The 24,057-nt window shown below is 41.4% G+C and overlaps 2 protein-coding genes across 3 annotated transcripts in view; one reads left to right on the forward strand and one right to left on the reverse strand.

The window, feature by feature from the left end:
- LYRM7 (LYR motif containing 7) overlaps window positions 1–9,604 on the reverse strand; it is a 37,800-nt gene extending 28,196 nt beyond the window's left edge. Inside the window, exons 1-3 of one of the 2 annotated variants that reach the window (XM_082623758.1) lie at window positions 9,525–9,604; window positions 2,028–2,100; window positions 431–498 (exon numbers count right to left, since the gene is read on the reverse strand). In XM_082623758.1, the coding sequence (XP_082479884.1) occupies window positions 431–498; window positions 2,028–2,100; window positions 9,525–9,542 (159 nt within the window). In that variant the 5' untranslated portion in view covers window positions 9,543–9,604. Of the gene's footprint in view, window positions 1–430; window positions 502–2,027; window positions 2,101–9,524 lie in introns of both variants that reach the window. The other variant, XM_082623757.1, reaches the window with a different exon arrangement.
- Window positions 9,605–14,282: 4,678 nt separating this feature from the next.
- On the forward strand, window positions 14,283–19,148 carry HINT1 (histidine triad nucleotide binding protein 1). Its single transcript, XM_082623756.1, has 3 exons — window positions 14,283–14,484; window positions 16,965–17,069; window positions 18,828–19,148. The coding sequence occupies exons 1-3, from the start codon at window positions 14,374–14,376 to the stop codon at window positions 18,990–18,992; spliced, it is 381 nt and encodes a 126-aa protein (XP_082479882.1). The 5' UTR covers window positions 14,283–14,373; the 3' UTR covers window positions 18,993–19,148.
- The last annotated feature ends 4,909 nt before the right edge of the window (window positions 19,149–24,057 follow it).

A 24,057-nucleotide genomic window follows, 5' to 3' on the forward strand; every position in this document is an offset into this window, starting at 1 on the left:
TGGCTGGTTAACTTCCACAGCCAAGATATGAATTAAAAAAAAAAATTCTGTCTAGTTGAGCTAAATGAGTAGATGTTCCATCTGTGTAACTCTGAGTGAGTTACCACAACACTCACTCTCCTTAGTTTCAGTCACTTGACTTAGATGAAGACAGCATTTCTGTGAACTTCTGGGTTGGTTCAGCTGCTCTTGCTTTGATCATGGCTACACTCATGTTCTTTTCACCAGGCAACTTGCTATCTTAAGGGTGTAGGCAGATGACCCTGAGAAGGTGAGCCAAACCAAACAAGTGAAGGTTATCTATAGTTGTGATGGCTTGCTTTAACTATCAAGTAATGATTTTTATTTCATATAATCCCTCTATTTTTATCATTTCCTCTAGTTGCTAAAATTTGAGTTTTATTATAATTGAAAAACTTAATTACTGTACCTCTTCTATCTTCTTAGGAGAAGTTTCACTTTTCTTACATTTGAATTCTTCATTTATCTTTATTCTGGCTGCTAGAAAAAGAAAAAATATGTATATAGTTATTTGCTTTTCTTTCTTTTTTCTTTTTAAATATTTATTTATTTATTTTGGCAGCACCAGGTCTTAGTTGTGGCACGCGGGATCTTCACTGTGGTATGTGAGATCCTTTGTTGCGGCGTGTGGGATCTTTAGCTGTGGCATGTGGAATTCTTAGTTGCGGCATACGGACTCTTTAGTTGTGGCATTCATGCGGGATCTAGTTCCCCCGACTAGGGATCAAACTGGGGCCCCTTGCATTGGGAGCATGGAGTCTTACCCACTGGACAACCAGGGAAGTCCCTGCTTTTCTAATTTATAATTCCTGTCCCAATAATTTACATATTATTCATTATACTATGATACTATATGCTATATACATATATCTACTACTTCTCTAGTAGAAAAAATAATTTTGCCCCGTGTAAAACAAAGTATAAAAATAAGAAATTTGGGCTTCCCTGGTGGCGCAGTGGTTGACAGTCCGCCTGCTGATGCAGGGGACACGGGTTCGTGCCCCAGACCAGGAGGATCCCACATGCCATGGAGCAGCTGGGCCCGTGAGCTATGGCCGCTGGGCCTGCGCATCTGGAGACTGTGCTCCGCAATGGAGAGGCCACATCAGTGAGAGGCCCGCATACCGCAGGAAAAAAAAAAAAAAAGAGTTCCCTGTGCTATACAGTAGGTCCTTATTAGTTATCTATTTTATATATAGTGGTGTGTATATGTCAATCCCAATATCCCAATTTATCCCTCTCCCCCTCCCCCAAGGTGCCCTCTTAAAGAGGTTTAGAAACTGAGTATGACCAACAAAGAACCTAAGCTTTAGAGCTCTGAGTTCCGGATAAGACAGAAACCACTTTAAACAGTGAAATACTGAATTTGGAATCATTTGTGATAGTTTCTCTTTCATAGCTCCTGTCACTTCTAGAAAGACACAAGGCATTAACAATATGGTAGTATCTGGTCCTAGAGGATGTGAAAATTTGATTATATAATAGACAAATGAGTTTCATGGCTTGAACATAAGGCAAGTAATGGAGCACACTGAAATTCTGATCTTTTTTTTTTTCCTGATTTTTTATGAAAACTTGATCTTTAAAATTTTTTCTTTGTAGATACTTCTCAAAGAAGGGTAAGGTAGGGCTTCCCTGGTGGCGCAGTGGTTGAGAGTCCGCCTGCCGATGCAGGGGACACGGGTTCGTGCCCCGGTCCGGGAAGATCCCACATGCCGTGGAGCGGCTAGGCCTGTGAGCCATGGCCACTGAGCTTGCGCGTCCAGAGCCTGTGCTCCACAATGGGAGAGACCACAACAGTGAGAGGCCCGCGTACCGAAAAAATAAAAAATAAAATAAAATAAAAGAAGGGTAAGGTAAACTCATCTTTATTTAAAAAAACATTAGGGGAGAGATCGTGAAGGTCATTCCCCAAGATAGGTCTTGACCACCATACATGGTCTCTTGTATTATTAGCAGTCACCTAAAGAATGGACTTGCTCCAAAGGGGCAAAATATAAACTTACCTTCTAATGCCCTAGCATCATTTTTAAAGACTTGTTGTCTGGTCCTGTGCAGTGTTTTAAAGAGCTGTAAAACCTATAAAGAAAAATAGAATTCAGACCTCAAAAGAAAAAATTTCACATTTTACATAATTACATGGATTAAACAGTATTTATTTTCTGTTTGTTTTTTAGACTATTTTTTGAAATAGCTGGTGAAAATAAGGGTTGGCCAAAATAACTTTCCCTTGATTATTTATCTTTAAATTAAAAAAAAATTTGCCTTATATATTTACAAAAACAATACAAAATTCTTTGAAACAAAACAATACGAGAATGGTTAAAAAGTTAATGATTCCCCCTACCAAAACTAGTTTGCTAAGTTAACCAACTTTACCAGTCTGGTATTTGTTCTTATTTTGCTTAACCTGAGAACTTCATCTGCTCTTAACGTCATACACACATGTACACAAACTCGTGAATATACTACATCTTAGAAGAGCCCAGAGGAAGATGTTTCAGATAATTTAGGCAGGTTTAATTGTGCTTTCTCAAAAAAGAAGTGGAATGCTGAGACTTCTCAATTTTCTAAGACTGTGCTAAAAAAAAAAAAAAACAAAAAGGTATTCAATATTGTCCCCCCAATATTGTTCTTTCTTCTGTCTTCTCAATTTCAGTTATGGAAAACAATGGATTTCTCAAGCCAGAAATCCCTAGGTCGTTCTTTAAATCTACCTTATTCCTCATGTAGAAACTGTAGGGATGTTTCTCTAATCTTTTGTTTATTCTCCATCACCCAAAACAATTTAAGTTCAGACCTCTCCCTATCTCTTGCTTAGACTACTGACAAAGATTTGTCACTCTGCACCATTCCCTCCTTTCCCCAAGTCCATTCACCAGATAACAATACCTAAACTTTACTAAGTGTATCCTGTGCACTAGGCACTATTCTAAGTACTTTACATATACTAGAAAACCTAAAACATCAAAGGCAGATACCAAAACGGAAACAGAAAACAGGGAGCAGAAAACATAAAAATAAAACAAAGACTGACCAACCACAAAGAACCTTCTCAGAAACATAAATTATTGCAAACATGGAGTAACAACAAAAAGAACTTAGAGTAAATTTAAAAAGGAACATTCAGAAAATGCCCCCAAACTCTTGGATATCAAAAGAGTGATAGCAAAGATTAAGTTGAGAAAAACTACTCCAAAAGTTGAATTAGAATTCAGAGATACAAAATAAGGAGAGAAAAGATAAGAAAATGAAAGGAGTAGTCTAGATGGACCAACAGTTGTATTCACAGATCTCCAACAAGACAGAACAAAGAAAACAGCCTCCATCAAGTGCTGAACACAAAACCTATGAATAATCTTGGAGGGAAAAAAACAGTTAACGTATAAAAAGTAGAAAATCAGAATGGTATCTGATTTCTAAATAGCATCACTGTGAGAAGACAATGGTATAAAATCTTCAACTTTTGTATAAAATGTCCAGTTTAAAACACCATACATATCCAAACTATCACCTAACTGCAATGGCAAATAAACATGTTTAGAAATGCAAAGTCTCTTATTTGCCATACGCCCTTTCTTGGAAAGCTATAGAAGATTGTGCTCCACCAAAATAAGGAGATGAATCACAAAAGAAAAAAAATGGGAATGACGGACACAGGTGATCCAACATAGGAGAGGCAGAGATGATGGTGAAGGACAAATATAGGTCAGCATTTGTGCAGCCAGCATAGAAAGCAACTAGTCTGGACTATAGCAAAAGGCTATACTGCTCTACAAAAGATGCTGTTAGGAAAAAACGATACTAGTAGACATCAGTTTTGCTCAGAGTTCAGAAATAGCTATGTAGGAAAATGATGATAAAAACAAGACAGTTATTAACTTCAAGAAAAACTGGGACTTCCCTGGTGGTCCAGTGGTTAAGACTCCATGCTCCCAATGCAGGGGGCCTGGGTTCAATCCCTGGCCGGGCGGGGAACTAGATCCCGCATACCGCAACTAAGAGTCCGCATGATGAAACTAAGACTTGGTGCAGCTAAATAAATACATATTAAAAAAAAGAAAGAAAGAAAGAAAAACTAAGACTTAGAAAAGAAAGGCAACGTAATCATATATTTATATTAGAGGGCTCAGCTGTGGACAAGTTCTATATAGTCATATTAATATCAAAGATGAAAAACTGCTTCACCAAAATCTGTATATTGAGAGGAATAGGGTATAAGGGGGAACTTAGTCCTCAACTTTCATAGACAAAGGTCAATAAATATCCCCAAAGAGAAAAAAAAATCAATAATAGTTTAAACATGTTATTTAGAAACATGGAGGTAAATATCAGAAAAAATAAGTAAAATGATTAAAAGTGCTTATATATGGGAAGCAGGAATTGGGAGTATGTAGAAGGAAGTAGACACCTACTGGTTTCTGTGTAACACTATTTGACTTCTTAAATTTTACACATTTATCCCCTTTATAAAAACTAAAAAAATTATTTTAAAAAGATAAAGGGAAAGGACACTATCAAGAAAGAGAAAAGACAACCCACAGAAGGAAAGAAAATATTTATAAATCATATACCTGATAATGGGCTAGTATCTAGAATGTATAAAGAACTTCTACAATTCAAATAAAAAACTAATTTAAAAATAGGCAAAGGATTTGAATAGACATTTGTCAAAAGAAGACACACAAATGGCTATTAAGGCCATGAAAAGATGCTCAACATAATTAGCCATCTGGGAAATACAAATCTAAATTTCAGTGAGGTACCACTTCATCCCAATAGGATGGTTACAGTCAAAAAAAAAGACAGTCAATAACATGTGTAAGATGTGGAAAAATTGAAACTCTTATACATTGTTGGTGGGAATGTAAAATCCTGCAGCTGCTTTGGAAAAGTTTAGCAGTTGTTCAAAAAATTAAACAGAGTTATCTGTCATATGACCCAGCAATTCCATGCCTACATATACAACCAAGATGAAAACATACGTTCATATAAAAACTTGTACATGAATGTGCATACTAGCATTATACAAAACAGTCAAAAAGTAGAAATAACCCAAATGTCTACCAACTCAGGAATGCATAAATAAAACGTGGTGTATCTATATTGTTATGGCTTGAATTGTGTGTCCCCTCAAAAGACATGCTTAAGTCCTAATCCTCAGTACATGTAAATGTGACCTAGTTTGGAAGTAGGGTCTTCACAGCTATAACTGAGTTAAAATGAATCATTAGACTAGGCCCTAATCCAATATGACTAGTATCCTTAAAAGAAGAGGATAATGCCAGGTGAAGAAAGAAACACAAAGGTGTAAGACCACCATGTGAAGATGAAGGCAGAGATTGGAGTGATGCAACAGCAAGTCAAGGAACACTAAGGACTGATGGCCACCATCAGAATTTAAGAAGTAAAGATTCTGCCCAGAGTTTCAGAGGGAGTATGGCTCTGTTGTCACCTTAATTTCAGACTTCTAGGCTCCAGAACTGTGAGACAATAAATTTCTGTTGTTTTAAGCCACCCAATTTGTGGTAATTTGTTAGAGAAGCCATAGGAAACTAACACAGATTTTACTACTGGGAAGCGGGATGCTGCTGTAACAAACATCTAAAAATGTGAAATTGGCTTTGGAATTGAGTAATGTGTAGAGACTGGAAAAATTTTGAGACGTTTGATAGTAAAAGCCAAGACTGTCTTGAAAAGATTGTTGGTAGAAATAGGGACATTAAAGGTGGCAGAACATCATAGAAACCCAGGGAGTTTAATATTACAAGAGTAGTTGAAGAGGTTGCATGGGATTAAGAAAAAAGTGAGAAGTAAGTAAGCCTAATAGTTTTACATGCTATTCAGGGAAAAAAAGTGATTCCATTAGTACAACAACCAGTATCCCTACTTTAAGAATTAGTATTAAGAAAAAGAAAATTAGTATTAAGAAATGCCTTAGGGCTTCCCTGGTGACGCAGTGGTTGAGAGTCCGCCTGCCGATGCAGGGGACACGGGTTCGTGCCCCGGTCCAGGAAGATCCCACATGCCGCAGAGCGGCTGGGCCCGTAAGCCATGGCCGCTGAGCCTGCGCGTCTGGAGCCTGTGCTCCGCAATGGGAGAGGCCACAACAGTGAGAGGCCTGCGTACAGAAAAAAAAAAAAAAAAAAATGTAGACAGCTAGGTCATAGACTGTCTTCTCTTCCTAATTTTCTTATATTGATTGGACAAATTCTGGCAGTATATATGGAAAGTCAAATTACTTAGCATTTTTGCCTCAATTTTCTTGAATAATGGGCTAATTTTAAGGGTGGATGATATAATTTCTGTACTAGGTTTCACTTTAGCTGGTTAGTACTTTTCTGTCTCTTCTAAGTCTGGGTTATATGCTCCTCTTGAGTGCATCCACAGCAGTGGGCACTTACTACAATTACTTGCTGTGTCCCCTACTTCCTGAAAGGCTTCTCGGTCATCTTTGTATCTTCCACATGGCACAGGTGTCTTCTACACATGGCAGTTCTCACCAAAAGTGTTTTTGGAATGAATTCTATTTAATTTCATTTGTATTCAAGTTTTCCAAGCAACTTCCCACTTGAAGGATGGTCCATATGATATTTCTTCTTCATAGAATACTCTTTTCTCTATTCTCCTAGCTAGTTTCTAACAGAACTTCAGGTCTCAACTCATACTTTTATGAGGGATTTTTTTTTTCTTGCATCCCTCCACACAGGTTAAATCTGAGTTATGTGTTCACAAAACACACTGTATTTTCAACAGAAATATACATCAGGGAACTCCCCTGGTGGTGCAGTGGTTAAGAATCCACCTGCCAATGCAGCGGACACAGGTTCAAGCCCTGGTCCAGGAATATCCCACATGCCACGGAGCAACTATACCCGCAGGCAACAAGTACTGAAGCCGGTGCGCTCTAGAGCCTGTGCTCCGCAACAAGAGAAGCCACTGAAATGAAAAGTCCGCGCACCGCAACGAAGAGTAGCCCCCGCTCGCCACAACTAGAGAAACCCTGTGTGCAGCAACGAAGACCCAACGCAGCCAAAAATAAAGAAACTAAAAGATAAATTAAAAATTAAAAATAAATATAGATCAATGGAACAGGATAGAAAGCCCAGAGATAAACCCACGTATTTATGGTCAACTAATGTATGACAAAAGAGGCAAGGATATACAATGGAGAAAAGACAGTCTCTTCAATAAGTGGTGCTGGGAAAACTGGACAGGTACATGTAAAAGAATGTAATTAGAAAACTACCTAACACCATACACAAAAATAAACTCAAAATGGATTAAAGACCTAAATGTAAGACCGGACACTGTAAAACTCTTAGACCTAAATGTAAGACTGGACACTATAAAACTCTTAGAGGAAAACATAGGAAGAACACTCTTTGACATAAATCACAGCAAGATCTTTTTTGACCCACCTCCTAGTGTAATGGAAATAAAAACAAAACAAAAATAAACAAATGGGACCTAATGAAACTTAAAAGCTTTTGCACAGCAAAGGAAACTATAAACAAGACAAAAAGACAACCCTCAGAATGGGAGAAAATATTTGCAAACGAATCAACGGACAAAGGATTAATCTCCAAAATATATAAACAGCTCATGCAGCTCAATATTAAAAAAACAAACAATCCAATCAATAAATGGGCAGAAGACCTAAATAGACATTTCTCCATAGAAAACATACAGATGGCCAAGGGGCACATGAAAAGCTGCCCAACATCACTAATTATTAGAGAAATGCAAATCAAAACTACCACGAGGTATCACCTCACACCAGTTAGAATGGGCATCATCAGAAAATCTACAAACAACAAATGCTGGAGAGGGTGTGGAGAAAAGGGAACCGTCTTGCACTGTTGGTGGGAATGTAAATTGATATAGCCACTGTGGAGAACAGTATGGAGGTTCCTTAAAAAACTACAAAGAGAACTACCATACGCCCCAGCAATCCCACTACTGGGCATATACCCAGAGAAAACCATAATTCAAAAAGACACATGCACCCCAGTGTTCATTCCAGCACTATTTACAATAGCCAGGACATGGAAGCAACCTAAGTGTCCACTGACAGATGAATGTATAAAGAAGATGTGGTACATATGTACAATGGAATATTACTCGACCATAAAAAGGAACAAAATTGGGTCATTTGTAGAGACAGAGATGGACCTAGAGACTGTCTTACAGAGTGAAGTAAGTCAGAAAAACAAATATCATATATTAACGCATATATGTGGAATCTAGAAAAATGGTACAGATGAACCGGTTTGCAGGGCAGAAATAGAGACACAGATGTAGAGAACAAACGTATGGACACCAAGGGGGGAAAGCAGGGGGTGGGGGGGATGAACTGGGAGATTGGGATTGACATGTATACACTAATATGTATAAAATAGATAACCAAAAAGAACCTGCTGTAAAAAAAAAAAAAAAAAAACCACACTGTATTTTCAATTCAAAGCACTTACTACACTTGTAATTAAGTAATTGTTTAAACTCTCCCTACCTGCCAGATTTCTGTATGAAGTTATTGTTGCTTCCACTATGCCTAGACAGTATAGGCTAAATGCTGGCTGTTAGGTGCTACTAATAACTATTATGGACACTCAGTAAGTTTTTTGAATGAATAACTGTTTACAATTCTGTTTCTCTTGGTCCTGTGACATATATCGAAATGTACTAAGAACAGAGTTCAGTAGTACACGAGGCACTCTTGGTGGCTCCCTGTTATTGACCAACCATTATAAGCACTGTTTTTCCTTACTATACTATAGCAGGCCGTTTCCCCTTTTCCATATCTCAACCAGTGACAGGGACTGGTCTCAACCGGCCATGCTGATAATACTTAAAGTTAGGGATGGCTGCTCCCAGAGAATTGTACACTGGCCAGGAATGCGCATCAGTTTGACAAGAAATGAATCCGACACCAGGTCCTCGGGGATGTGACCCCCGACTCCGGCGGGGCCATCACTTCCCAGGCTCATTCAGAACACTCAGGAATCACAGGTTTCTGCTCTGTCTCGCTAAGTGCTACTTTTGGCAAACGGTTTTGCCGGGAATCGGTTTCCTTGGTTCCTAGACGTCTGTGCACCTTCTGGTTATCTGACGAAACCTTTCACCTCATAGGATGGTTTCAGCGCAGGACTGACTTTGGGGTCTCGTACAATTCCCAAGGATGTGAAATGGGCCCCTCACACAAACGCTCGGTGTGAAGATGGCAAGGGGGCAGAACTCAAGTCGCCGGCATGCAGCACGGACAAACATTCCGTACCCGGTAGACGAAGAAGCAGGACCACCTGTGTCGCCCTCTCTCCTCCGCACCTGCACAAACCTTCGACTGCCCTGAAGGGTCGGTCACCGGCTCCTCAGCTGTAAAGGCCACATACTCCGTGGAGGGTCCTGAACCCCAGCTACAAAGATTCCAGACTACGTTCGCAAGGCCGCGCTCTTACCCACCCCGCCGGCATCGCACCCAACCCCTCCCCGGACCCAGTCACCTTGGCCGCCTGACTCATGGCTCTCCTCACAGCTTCGGCTACTTCTCCAGCGGTCGAGCCGCCCCGCCTCTCGGCAACCAGTCACCGCCTGGTGTGGACGGTCCAACACCCCGTAGCCACGTTCTTAACGAGCCGCAACCAATCACCACGCAGCATCTCCTTCGTAGCCCCGCCCCCCGTGGAGGGACAGGCGAGAGGTGTTTGCTAAGCCGGTACCCTCCGGGAAAACCGCGAGCCGCCGCCGAGCTCTATTACAGACGAGAGGGGAACGGAAATCATCTGGACGCCATGTTAGTTAGGGGCAGCGGCACTTCCGGCCATTTCTGAGGGAACCGCCGGTGGCGGAGTGTGGATTGACACTTAGTTGATGGCTTCGGCACCTTTATGTACTTACCTCCTGTTTGGGGGTTGGGGTTATCTATTAAGGAACCATTATTTTAACGTTTCCGGTTGCAAATGTGTCCTTGCAAAAGTGCATAAATAAGAGCCAAGCCCTAACAACTATAGTTGGCGTTGACTGGAACGCTGACTCCTAAAGCGCTATTGGTACATTATCCCAATTCATTCCTCTAGAAGGTGAGGTAGAGTTACTTGCTCAAGTCCACACGATTAGCAAATTGGAGGCCTGCGATACAAATGCCTATGATTAACCTGAAAGCTGAGTCTTACCCTCTACTCATCCTGCCTACTCAACTCGCCCTACTCCTTGGTTTTGCTGGTCAAGAGGTTGGAAACATAGTTTATTAGCAGCATCATGATCATAAACAATCATAAAGCATTTAAGTACATTTAACTTATGACCTTGCAAGCATCAACAAAAAAATCTCAACCTTGCTCCCATTGCATAATCATTGTTTGTCTTCCCTACCCACCCCCCACGTTAACTTTTAGGTAAAATTGACTTTTTATTAGGAAATATTTAGACCAATGGATATCCAAGACCCTTTTCCTTCTCTGTGATTTATGTCATTTTAAAGAATATTGCAAGTCATCATGAGAATAGCAAGATAATAGTCGACTTTTTAAAAATTAAAATGCACTGGATTTGCAGAAGAGTGTTTAACATAAGCAATTAAACCAAATATACTGGATACTGTCTTTTATCCAGGAAACAATAAATTAGATGATCTTGTGACATTGTATAGTAGTGCCTTTTGATTGCTAATGAATGATTCAAAGATGCCAATTTTCATTTTCAGTTTAGAATCACAGCCCAATCTCCTGAACATTCATAATTTATTTTTATAATTTCTGGCTAACTAGGGTCCTGTATTCAGTTAACTAAAGCTGCTTATCTGCCAATATTTGAAAGTATAGTTTCCATAGTGCCCAAAAATCAATTCAGTCCTGAAGCTTCTCTTCTCTTAGGTAAATCTGTATGGTTCCTTGAGCTGTTCCATAAAAGAGGTGACTATTCTGGTTGTTCTGGGAATGTGTCTTGGTTTGTTGGCATCTCAAAGTGTGGGACCCAGAACTGAACAGGAAATTCCTACATGTTCATCATGTAAGGTCATGGAGTATGTTGTAGGCAGACTAATGGCTTCCAAAACACGTCCCTATTTAAATCCTAGGAACTTCTGAATATATTATTACCATTTATGACAAAAGGGGCTTTGCAGATGTGATTAAATTAAGGATTTTAAGATAGGAAGATTATCCTGGGTTGTCTGATGGGCCCAATGTAAACACAGGATCTTTTTTTTTAAAGATTTATTTATTATTTATGTATTTATTTATATTTATTTTTGGCTGTGTCGGGCCTTAGTTGTGGCACCCGGGGTCTTCACTGAGGCATGCGGGATCTTTCATTACAGTACGCAGGCTTCTCTCTAGTTGTGGCGTGCTGTTTTCCTCTTCTCTAGTTGTGGCACGCAGGCTCCAGGGCAGGTGGGCTCTGTAGTTGTGGCACGCAGAATCCAGAACAAGTAGGCTCTGTAGTTTGCGGCATGTGGGCTCTCTAGTTGAGGCACTTGAGCTCAGTAGTTGTGGCACGCGGGCCTAGCTGCCCCGTGGCATGTGGGATCCTAGTTCCCCGATCAGGGATCGAACCCGCATCCCCTGCATGGGATGGTGGATTCTTTACCACTGGACCACCAGGGAAGTCCCAACACAAGGACCTTTATAAGTGGAAGAAGGAAGCAGAGTCAGGGAGAGGTTTGCAGATGCTCTTCTGTGGTCTTTGAAGATGGAGAAAGGGCCAGAAGCCCAGGGACACAGGTGGCCTCTAGAAGACAGAAAAGGCAAGGGAACCGTTCTCCCCTAGAGCCTTTAGAAGGAATGCAGCCCTGCTGACACCATGATTTTAGCCCAGTGAAACCCAATTTGGACTTCTGACTTCTAGAATGTCATCTGCTTGTGGCCCCTTCCATCTTCTAAGTCAACAGTGGAGCACCTTCAATCTTTGACTCTCACCCCTGCTTCCATCATCATATCTCCTTGTCTGAGTCTCACTGTCCCATATCCCTCTTTCACTTAAAGGGGTCCATGTGATTACACTGCGCCCACCTGGATAATTGAGGACTCTCCCCACCTGAAGACCCTTAACTTAATCATATCTGCACATCCCCTTTACCATGTAAAATAACATATTCACGGGCTCCAGGGATTAGGACATAGAAATCTTCTGCCTCTCATACCCACTTTGGGTGAAGCTGGTCAATAAGGATGAAATGGAAGGAAATGAAGTAGGAGAAGCAGCCATGGGCCTGATCACTTAAGAGCTTATAAGCCAAGTTTAGGATTTTATATTTAATTCTATGATGAAATGCCTTACCATCAGGAGAGTGACATCATGATTTATATTTTATACAAATCATCTTGGCTACTGTAGAGCAAATGGACTAGAGTAGAAGCAGATAGGCAAACTAGGAGGCTCTTGAAGTACTCCAGGCAAGATATGATAGACACTTGGATTAGGGTGGTGAGAAGGTAGAGGAGGTGAGAAGTGATTAGATTCATATGTGTTGAAAATCCACAAAGAAGAGTTGATGATTTCAAGGCTTTTGGCTTGCACAATTTGGTGAATGGTATCATAGTAGATGTAAAATGCTGCAGGAAGAGGTTTTTAGATTGTTTGTTGTTAGGGAGTAAAAATAAATTTGAAGTGCCTGGTAGACATCCTACTGAAGGTGGTGAGTAGGCAGAAATATGTATCATACACCAATCTGGAATTAAGGGGTCGGGAGATAAATACTGGAGTCATCACTCTGTAGATAGCAAAGCCTCTTAGTGAAAGATGACCATATTATTTACTACCCAACCCAGTATATATTCCTTTTTTTTAATTTTGACAATTTCAGTCTTACAGAAAAGTTGCAAGAATGATAGATAAAATTTGCAAATACCTTCCCCTACTGTTAACATTTTACTACAGTTGCTTTATCCTTTTCTTTTTGGGGGATCTCTTTACTGTTTGAAAGTGAGTTGCAGACACAATACCGCTATACTCCTAAACACTTCAGTAGGTTTTTCTCCTATGAAAAAGACATCCTCTTACATCAGTGGTTCTCAAAGTGTAGTTCCCAGGCTAGCAGCAACTGCATCACCTGGAAACTGTTAGAAACCTAAATTACAGGGCCCCACCCCTGATCAACTGATTTTGATAATTTTGCTGTATGTATGTGGGGAAATTAACAAGACTTTCAAAACTATTTCCTAATTTGTATGCATTATTTAGATTTCACCAACTGTCTCAGGAATGTCTTTAATACCAAAAGTACCAAATGGGACACTTTTGTGATTAAAGGGGACCACTATCAATAATTTTGCCAAGGCAAAGTGGTAAAGGTATAATTTTTCATAACAAGGACACTTGGAGATTAAGTGTTAGCTAGAGAAGAGGGCGAAGAATGGAATGCATTGAAAGACCTGGAACAGAAGGCTCACTATGAAGGAGAAATAGCATCCAGAGAGGTAGGAGAGTGAAGGCTTTTGCTGAAAAGAGGGCATGGTCAACAGTGGCAAATGTTGCCAAGGGGTCAAGTATAATTGGAATTGCCTATAGGATTTTGTAAGTGGAGGTCCTTAGTGACCTTGACAAGAGGCAAATGGTTTCAAAAAAGAAAGATAAAGTGGACACAAATATAGAAAACTCTTTTAAAAAGGAGCAAAGACATGGAGGGGTATGTGGGGTTAGGAAAGGTGCTGTTCTTTTAAGGTGTTGCATCTTACATTATGCTGATTAATGCTGGGAATAACTCTTTGCAGAACAGTCTAGGGAGGTTTACAAACTACTGATGCCTGGGTCTCTCACCCCCAGAGAGTCTGATTTAACTGACCTGGGGTGTGGCCAAGTTCCCGGGGACTTTTTACATGCTCCCCAAGTGATTTTAACGTGCAGTCAAGATTGCGAACCATTGCTAGACTGAGGGGAAAAAACGGATGCAGGAGGGCTTACTTGCTGGAGCTAAGACCTATGTAGCTGACAAATGAAGTTATCATGGTGTCTCTGCCAGCAAAAACGGCCAGTACTGCTTAGGTTATCAAATCTTTTCAGTTACAGTATCCGATTTTTCCTACAAGCGTCCATAAGTTAAGCAAAGGGCTTACTGCAGTAACACCGCTCCCCGAGAGACAAGAAAGGAAGAAAAACGACCTTGGTGCGGAACCCTCGGGCCTCCAATCAGGAACCGCCCTCCGGCTTAGTCGCGCCCAGCGATTCCCCTAGAGCTGCCGCGCGCCCGCAGCAGCCCAGCGCACATCGTCAGTGCGCACGCGCACGAGCTGCCGCGGCAAGAGAGCAGCGGTCCCCCAGCAGGCTTGGCCGCCAGCTCCCGCCCTCTGCCAGCTCCCACGGCTCCTCCCTCCTCCCGACCTTCTCCCCGGCCAGCCGCGCGGGAGGGAGGCAGAGATGGCAGATGAGATCGCTAAGGCTCAGGCCGCCCGGCCTGGTGGCGACACGATCTTCGGGAAGATCATTCGCAAGGAAATCCCAGCCAAAATCATTTATGAGGATGACCAGGTAGGCAGCGGGCGCCGCCTCGCTCGTGGGCTGAGGCGGGGCAGCCGCCTGTGGACACGCGGGTTTCCCGTAGTGGGAAGGGAAGGGAAGAGTCGGGGTGGGGGTGCGCCGCGGAGAAGGGAAGGCAGCGGGCCGCCTCGCGCGGCCTCTGCCTCGGGCCCGCAGCCAGCGGGCTGGGCCGCGGCCGCTCCGAGGCGGCCGGCCGGCGCGTGCCTGCGCTCCGGTTACGCGTTATCAGCCCGGACCGCTGGCCAGGCCGCCGGGCGCCCGCGGGCCCGCGCTGCGGGGTCTGGGTGCTTGTTGTGGGCGCGGCGGGTCCTCGGCGTGAGCGCCCGCCTGCTCCCCGACTGCCTCGGACCTCTCCTGTGTCAGGAATCTGACAATCTCGCCCGCGCTCTGCCTGACAGGCAGAAACCCGATCGCACTCTGACTTGGGCCCAATCTCCGCAATCTCCCGCGCATAGCCGGCCTGCCCGGGAGCTCCCGGGCGCCTCTCCCCGCCGCCTTGCGCTAGAGGGCCGGGGGCGAACGGCCTGGGGGCGGCACAGACGCGCTGGGCCTGGGCGAGGGCCGCTAGCCAACGCCACCTGGACCCACCCCCGCCGCCCATTCTCAGGCCTAGGATTCCTGAGATGAGAGTGGGCCTGCATCTGGGATTTGCTTTCCTTTGGCCCCTCCCGGGAAGAATGGTTCCTTTTATATTTTCAGGAAGCAATTTTATGCCAAGGGATTAAGAATGTCGTTTTTGTTGACTTCACTCTAGGTGAAACTGTTTTAGAAAGGCCGAGTTCATTTGACTCCGAGACATCTTGCATAAAATATTTAGTGGGCGGTTATATTTATGGATCTCAGATAAAGCTGGACAGGTTGGCTGATTTAGATACAAGGTTTGTGAACTTGAATAAATCAGCTTTATGAAATATGGAATATAGGGAAACATTTTATGCTACTAGTAGCGTTCTTAGATTCAGAACACGTAAGATTTAATTCCTCGAGGTGAATATATTTAAATATCTTTATTTGTCCGTTAGGGGAGTTCTTTTGTTGTAGGTAATGTGTATTTCTTTAAAATTATTTTGTTTCTTTTAATAAATGATCGTTGAAATACTGACTTTTGATCCATCAAAGTTCCAAGGTGTAACAGCATGAAGCAATCTAAATGATACAGCATTTTTGTACAGAGTACCAAGTAGAATAACTCCTGAGACAGTTAAACTGGGATAGGTTCTATTAAACAGCTTCCACCTTCAGTAGAGAACAAGAGATTCAAAACCATTCAAGTGGTACGTAATTTGTCTAAATGTTACTTATGCTCTTCATTTCTACAAAAGAGAATAGATATATTTATTAAGTAATTGAGTAAAGTTGGAAGAAATCGGTGTTGGTCAAAAATCAGCAAACTTCTCATTACAAAAGTGATCACCGCCATAAAGGAAAAAAACCAAATTGCACAACCAGGACTCCTGACCTAGGGAAGGTGGGGGCGTGAATCAAAAGATTTAAGTGGCGCTGGGAAGGTTGGATAGCTGCATATGAATCAATTAAGTTAGAGAACACCCTCACACCATGCACAAAAATAAACTCAAAATGGCTTAAATGGCTTATGTTTAAAGACTTAAACATAAGACATGACACCATAAAACTCCTAGAAGAGAACACAGGCAAAACACTCACTGACATAAATTGTACCAATGTTTTCTTAGGTCAGTCTCCCAAGGCAATAGAAATAAAAGCAAAAATAAACAAATGGGACCTAATCAAACTTACAGGCTTCAGGCTTTTGCACAGCAAAGGAAACCATAAAAAAAAAAAAAAAAAAAAAAAACAACGAAAACCGAAAAGACAACCTACGGAATGGGAGAAAATATTTGCAAATGATATGACCCACAAGGGCTTAATTTCCAAAATATACAAACAGCTCATACAAGTCAACAACAAAAAAACAAACAACCCAATGGAAAAATGGGTAGAAGAGACATTTCTCCAAAGAAGACATACAGGTGGCCACAGGCACATGAAAAGATGCTCAGCATCACTAATTAGTAGAGAAATGCAAATCGAAACTACAATGAGGTACCACCTCACAACAGTCAGAATGGCCATCATCAAAAAGTCTACAGATAAATGCTGGAGAGGGTGTGGAGAAAAGGGAACCTCCAACACTGTCGGTGGGAATGTAAATTGGTGCAGCCACTATGGAGAACAGTATGGACGTTGCTCAGAAAACTAAAAATAGAGTTACCATATGATCCAGCAATCTCACTCCTGGGCATATACCCGGACAAAACTATAATTCAAAAAGATACCATTAGGCTGTAAGTTCCATGAAAAGGACCAGAGGACCACATGTATTGTGTCCAATTCTGATTTCCTAGCATTTATTACAGTGTTTCCCATGGGGTTAGTGTGAAAGAATGATAAGTTTAAGCTGTAAGATTATATATGACAACCTTGATTTCCACCCCCCCTCCTTATTCCAGTGTCTTGCTTTCCATGACGTTTCCCCTCAAGCACCAACACATTTTCTGGTGATACCCAAGAAACATATATCCCAGATTTCTGCAGCAGAAGATGACGATGAAAGCGTAAGTACATTTACTAACATCATTAATTTTCTTGCTTTTTAAATTGAGAGACTAAATTTTGACTTAAAAGTGATGTCACATTTTCATTTTCCTGAGGGCATTACTGAGGAAAATCAGAAAATCATCAGGGGTTCAATGCAATGTATAAGTAGTTTGATTTTTTAATGAGATATAATTGGCATATAACATATTAGATTTAAGTTCATAACATAATGATTTGATATATGTATATACTACAAAATGATCACAGTGGGACTTTCCTGGTGGTCCACTGGGTAAGACTCTGCACTCCCAATGCAGGGGGCCCGGGTTCAATCCCCAGTCAGGGAACTAGATCCCGCATGCCTCACTGAAGATCCCGAGTGCTGCAACCAAGACCTGGTGTAGCCAAATAAACAAATACTTTTTTTTTTTTTCAAAAAGAAAATGATCACAGTAAGTCTTGTTTACATCTGTCATCACAAATTCTTTTTCTTTTTTTCTTTTTTCTTTTTTGGATTTTAATTCCTTTATTCAGATGATCTCTGGGCTTAAGTTTACAAAACAAATTTCATCTTTAGACTTTCATTTCTCCCTGAGAATTTGATAAAGAGAAAAGATGTATATGAATACATTAGATGTAGTTCCATATTTTTAGAGTTTTTATTATTAGAGAACCTTACTATTTTCATTCAGTCTTATGCAGAACCTCTGATATGCTATGTTGAGCAATATAATTGGACATAGTTTGGCATGGAAAATAGGAAATTAATTTTCAGCCTTTGAAATGGAGTTTCTTTAGTGTTGACTGATTAGTGTATTTTCTTACTCATTTCCTAGCCTTCTGGGGTCAAAACTACACTCCCACCAACAATCCCAGAATGATGCCCAAAAGAAGTCATCACCACAAATTTTTAAACAAAAAAGGGTTCTAAGCAAGGATTAGTTGGTGAGACTCATTTTTCCTTAAGTAAGAAATAGTGTTATCGTACAGGAGAGGGTTCATTGGCTCTTCTGTTAATGCCGTTAAAGAAAAATAATTATTTGATTTTGCTAGGAGGTACTGGCCTCAATTAAAATTTTTCCTGGTGCTCTTTGTAGTAGATTATATAATTGTTCATAAATACTATTTTATTTAGGGGTACATTATATTTCTGACCTCACTGATGTTGGGCCTGGTCGTATGACTTAACGTGGCCAATGAGTACAAACAGAAGTGATACATGTCTTTTGAATAGAAACTTTAAGAGCTAGCACCCGGTTTGCCATGTTCTCTCTTGCCTCTGCCACTGTGATCATACAGAGACTGTTCCATCAGCATGGGTTTCAAAGTGAAAAAGATGTAGAATATAGAGCCTGGTCAACTTGTGATGAAGATGTAGTAAACACAAGAAATGTAGTTTGTTGTAAACCAGATTTGGGGATGGTTTGTTACCACAGCATAACCAATTCTATCCCGACTGATACACTCTCCCATAACAAGCAAGCAAGGTATCGTGCCTTATTAAGAAAACTTAAATACCACTTGGAATATGATTTAAAAATTGAGCAGATTTTTGTCTCTAATTTGTTTATTGAAATTAGTAATTAATAAATACCTAATCTTACTGGGTTTTTAATTGTAGATTATATTATTTTAGGATTAAAAGTGTTTCCAAATATTTGCCCAAAGTCTGTTTCAGTTTGGCAGTCTTTTAATATTTCAACTTGGTAGTTTATTACATGATGACAAGAAGTTGTAAATTACCATGGCTTAAGAAACTTTTTTTTTTTTTCCAGCTTCTTGGACATTTAATGATTGTTGGCAAGAAATGTGCTGCTGATCTGGGCCTGAAGAAGGGTTATCGAATGGTGGTGAATGAAGGTTCAGATGGGGGACAGTCTGTCTATCATGTTCATCTCCATGTTCTTGGAGGTCGGCAGATGAATTGGCCTCCTGGTTAAGTGTGTTGTAGGGATCATTTTCCCTTCTCTATGCAGTGATCAGGTCTGCAAGTTCCAATATGCAAAACAATACTTTTTTTTGCCTGTGTATGGAGAGATTGCAGAAATAATTTAAAAAACCCATACGTAATAAAAGACTTTGTTGCATGGTCTGAATTCTGTATTTGACTTATTTTAAAAAACATATTTGTTGGAATGTTTGAAGGTGGAGTTCATAATTTGGGAGGTTTTGTTTTTTCTCCCCATGGAGGACTCAGCATATGTACATGGCTATAATGGTGTGACTGATCTTTGAAGACAAATGTGAAAATGTCATAAAATTAGCTTTAGCTTTGAAATATCCTTTTAGGGTAAAATATTAGTCCAGGAGAAGATTTTCTAATCCAATTCTCTTATTTTCTAAGAACAAAGGAGTTTGTGATGTGATTGATCCAGAAAATGACAGTTGTGGGTCTAGCAAAAGTGCTTTTTGTCCAGCTCACGTGTTTCTCCTGGACTACTGGGGTAGTGTGGAAGGGATGAAAGTAGATTTGTCACAGAATCTCTGATGACAATGTGAAGCCATACAGTGATGTTTCCTTGTTACCTAATGCTATTTATTATAAAGACTTGAAAATATATTATTTAGAATTAACTCTCCAAATTGAAAACTCATTGTTGTGAATGTGTATGTGCACACTAGCAAAAATTTTTAAGTTATGCATGACTCTGGCTGTGTAGAGTTGGGAAATCTCAGGGTTTGAGTTCTTATGTAGGCTGACAACAAAACTTTTTTTTTTTTTGGTCTTGCCATGCACCCTAGCCTTTCTAAGTTTGTGCAGGGCAAACAGGTTTGCTTCTTTGCTTTCCTTCATGTAGGCACTTTCCAGCTTCTAAAATTTATTCAATACTTCTTGCCTGCTTTGTCTCTTCTCTCATTCTCTTTGTGTTTATGGGTTCCTTCCATTTTTTTTTTGTGTGTGTGGTACGCGGGCCTCTCACTGTTGTGGCCTCTCCCACTGCGGAGCACAGGCCCCGGATGCGCAGGCTCAGCGGCCATGGCTCACAGGCCCAGCCGCTCCGTGGCGTGTGGGATCCTCCCTGACCAGGGCACGAACCCACGTCCCCTGCATCGGCAGGCGGACTCTCAACCACTGCGCCACCAGGGAAGGCCCTTCCTTCCATTTTTAATCCCTAAGACCATTTTAGTAGATTTTGACACATTTTATTGCAAATTGTTTTTCTTCTAAATTTTTAATTTTATTAGTGACTTAAAAAACTTGGGGGGGTGGATTAGGAAAATTGGCTGTATATGTCTTACAAGTGAGTTTTTTCCAACTGTCATTTTTTTACTTTGTTTATGGTGTTTAAAATATTTATATAGTTAATGTATCAATTTTTAATTTAGTTCATATTTTTAAGAGCTTTTCCCACCCTAGGAGGATTTATAAAAGAAATTATTCCCCTAATACTTTATGGCTTTACGTATTTTTATGACTTTTTTATGAGGGAAGTTCTGGGGTGGGGGATGAGTTTTGGAGGGATTTGTGCCACTGTAAAAATGTAATAATGAGAGAAGCATTTGTACTATATATAAGAGGGTTGAGTCTAGTTTCCTTAGGCATATTAACTTTCCCATTGATTTCGTCAAACTAGTGCTAATAAATCAGGTAGATAACCGCTAAGTTGTCTTGCTGGTTGTGTCCGACCTTTCTGCCTAAAATCGTTCTGAGACTCAATTTTCATTGTGTGCGGGGGTGGGGGTGTGTGTGTTGGCGGGGGGTGTGTGGGGTGAGTATCCCACACAGCATCTGCTAATTCTCCAGATACCAGCTGGGCGTCCTACAGTTCAATTCAATTCTGACACTACCCAGAGATAACATCAGATTCCACAGGTTAAGGGTTCAGTCCTACACAACTGCCATCCCCCTATCCCTCCAACTTCAGATGCCATTCACAAGCTCAGGTTGTTACCTGTACTTCTGACCAGCTGGCTCTAAATCACACGTTCTCAAGACTCTTCCTCAACTTCAATTAATTTGCTAGAGTGGCTCACGGGGCTCAAACGTTTTACTTACTAGATCAGTGATTTATTATAAAAGGATATAATTCAGAAGCAGCCAGATAAGAGCTACATAGCACAAAGTATGGGGAAGAGCCAGGAGCTTCCATGCTTTCTTTCAGTACACCACTCTCCCCAAATCTCCATGTATTCACCAACCTGGAATCTCTGAAAAATGTTCTTTTGGGTTTTATGTAGGCTTCACTGCATAGGCACGATTGATTAAATCATTGGCCACTGGAAATGAATTCAACTTCCAGCCCTTTTCCCCCTCCCTGAGGTTGCTGGGTGGGGCTGAAAGTTCCAATCAAGGGGTTGATTCCCTTAGGTTACCTAAGGGTGGTCCAAAAGTCACCTCATTAACATAACAAAAGATACCTTTATCCCTTTTATCACTTAGGATAATTACAAGGGTTTTAGGAGCTCTGTGCCAGAAAGGGAGATGAAGACCAAATATATATTTCTTACCATAAATCACAGTATCAAACTGCCTGAAACAGACTTGTGTCAGATATTCACCAAACCTCAGGTGGTAGCCAATTTACAAGATAGCCCACAGACATCCCCTCCTAGCATCCACACCCTTGTGTAGTGGGTCACAAAGGGCTTGTGGCTTATATACCTTGTTCTCTTGGATTGCTCACTTTGGGGGAAGCCAGCTGCTATGGCCAAGGACACGCAGGCAGCCCAGTGGGAAAGCCTATGTTGGGAGGAACTGAGGCCTCCTGCCAGCAGCCAGCGTTAACATGTCAGCTATGAATAAACCACCCTGGAAGTAGATCCTCCAGCTCCAGTCAAGCCTTCAGATGACCGCAACCTCAAGAGAGACTCCAAGGCAGAACCACCCGACTAATCTCCCAAATCCCTACCCCACAGAAATTAAGAAATAACAAAGGATTGTTTTAAGCCACTAAGTTTGGGGATAATTGTTACATAGCAATAGATAACAAACATCCCCTTTTCCTTAGCATATAGCTAAATTACATTTCCCTGCATCCCTTCAGCTATGTGGGGGCATATGCCTGTAGTCTGGTCAGTGAGATGTGTGAGGAACTGATGTATGCCATTTCAAGCCCCAGAAAAATCTCCCATGCTATCTATCCCCCATGCTTTCTCTTTTCCTTTGTCTTGGCAAAATGCAGAAAGGATCCAGCAGAGGACAATGAGCTGTTTGATGGAAGGAGCTTGAATCCCTGAATGAATGGGGCAGAGTCCTCATTATTCCTGACCCACATCAGAATTTGTTAAGCTGAAACAGGGGGGAAGGGGGCAGGGCACAACTTTCAAAAGAATGACATAGCCCGAGGACACGATATAAACTGATTAGAACCAACAGGTCCAAGAAGGCGGACAAGTCCACTAGACCTTAAGCCTCAGGATACGCTCATTGTAACACATCAGCAAGCTAAATGACACACTCACAGGTTCCATGACAGTTCCAAGGCTGACCATAAAGGTCAAAAAGTAGGTGCTGGCCTAATTTTTGGAATCCCCACCCCTTCTCCAAAATAGCTGGAATACTCCTCCCACTCATTAGCCTATGAAATTACCCACCCCTATAAAAACTGACAACCCCATACCCTGAGGGCCACTCTTGCCTTCTGAGATGGCCCACGCTCTGTCTGTGGAGTGTGTTTCTCTCTAAATAAATCCACTTCTTACCTATCACTTTGACTCACTGAATTCTTTCTGTGACGAGACAACAAGAACCCAAGCTTCGGGCTTCTCTGGTGGCGCAGTGGATAAGAAGCTGCCTGCCAATGCAGGGGAAACAGGTTCGATTCCTGGTCCAGGAAGATCCCACATGCTGCAGAGCAACTAAGCCCATGCGCCACAATTACTGAGCCTGCACTCTAGAGCCCGCGAGCCACAACTACTGAAGCCCACGTGCCTAGAGCCCATGCTCCTCAACAAGAGAAGCCACCGCAATGAGAAGCCCTTGCACCACAGCGAAGAGTAGCCCCTGCTCGCCGCAAGTAGAGAAAGCCCGTATGCAGCAATGAAGACCCAGCACAGCCCAAAATAAATAAATTAAAAAAAAAAAAAAAAAAAAAAAAGAACCCGAGCTTCATTAAGTCCTGAGACCAGGTGTGTGATCTCAGTTAAAAGACCCTGGGTTTGAGTCCCAATCCGGTTTTTGGCTGGCTTCAAGTCCCAGCCCATGGGTTCAAGTCCCAATCTGGATTTTGGCTGGGTTCAAGTCCCAATCTGAGTTACACGGTTTCAAATCCACTGAGATTTCAGGGATTAAGTATCAGCAGCTAGGAATATTTACCATAATTAATACAAGGTCCATGATTCAGGAGTGGTGGAACTTACTTGTCTGCATAAGGTGGCTTGGGCTTTTAACAATCATAGCAGCCTATTTGATTGTTCTGCCCTTTGAATTACCTAGGAGGGTGAGACTGCCAGGGTAAGCAGGGTTAGAACTTGGAGTTAACAGTTGGGCTCATAAGCAGACTGTAAGCCAGTTTCTGTAGCACAGCTTGATTGAACTGAACTGAGAGGGAGGCTAAATGGGAAATCACTCCTACCTTTAACATTAAATGCTGTAAGTTTAGACCGAAAGTGATAGATTCAGACCATTCAAGGGTTTTAATTTATCACTGAGATAATTTGCTTGAGTAAGCTACTAAGAAAATCAAAGTGGCCTTTATCCTTCATTTTTAAAAATGTTATTTTTCTCAATCAATGGGATACACCGCATTAACAAATTAAGGAATTAAAACCATACGATCATTTCAATAGATGCAGAAAAAGCTTCTGACAAAATTCAACACCCATTTATGATAAAAACTCTCCAGAAAATGGGCACAGAGGGAACCTACCTTAACATAATAAAGGCCATATATGACAAACCCACAGAAAGCATCATACTCAATAGTGAAAAACTGAAAGCATTTCCACTAAGATCAGGAACAAGACAAGGATGTCCACTCTCGCCACTCTTATTCAACATAGTTTTGGAAGTCCTAGCCACAGCAATCAGAGAAGAAAAAGAAATAAAAGGAATACAAATTGGAA

Source organism: Mesoplodon mirus, assembly GCF_964341445.2.
Source record: "Mesoplodon mirus genome assembly, chromosome: 5".
In the NCBI taxonomy this organism is placed as follows: Eukaryota; Metazoa; Chordata; class Mammalia; order Artiodactyla; family Ziphiidae; genus Mesoplodon; species Mesoplodon mirus.

Bases quoted from the DNA above. Each gene is read 5' to 3' on its own strand.
- HINT1 (XM_082623756.1), top strand. From the start codon at position 14,374: ATGGCAGATGAGATCGCTAAGGCTCAGGCCGCCCGGCCTGGTGGCGAC. The intron at 14,485-16,964 runs GTAGGCAGCGGG...TCCTTATTCCAG, and splicing joins TCATTTATGAGGATGACCAG to TGTCTTGCTTTCCATGACGT. The intron at 17,070-18,827 runs GTAAGTACATTT...TTTTTTTTCCAG, and splicing joins CAGAAGATGACGATGAAAGC to CTTCTTGGACATTTAATGAT.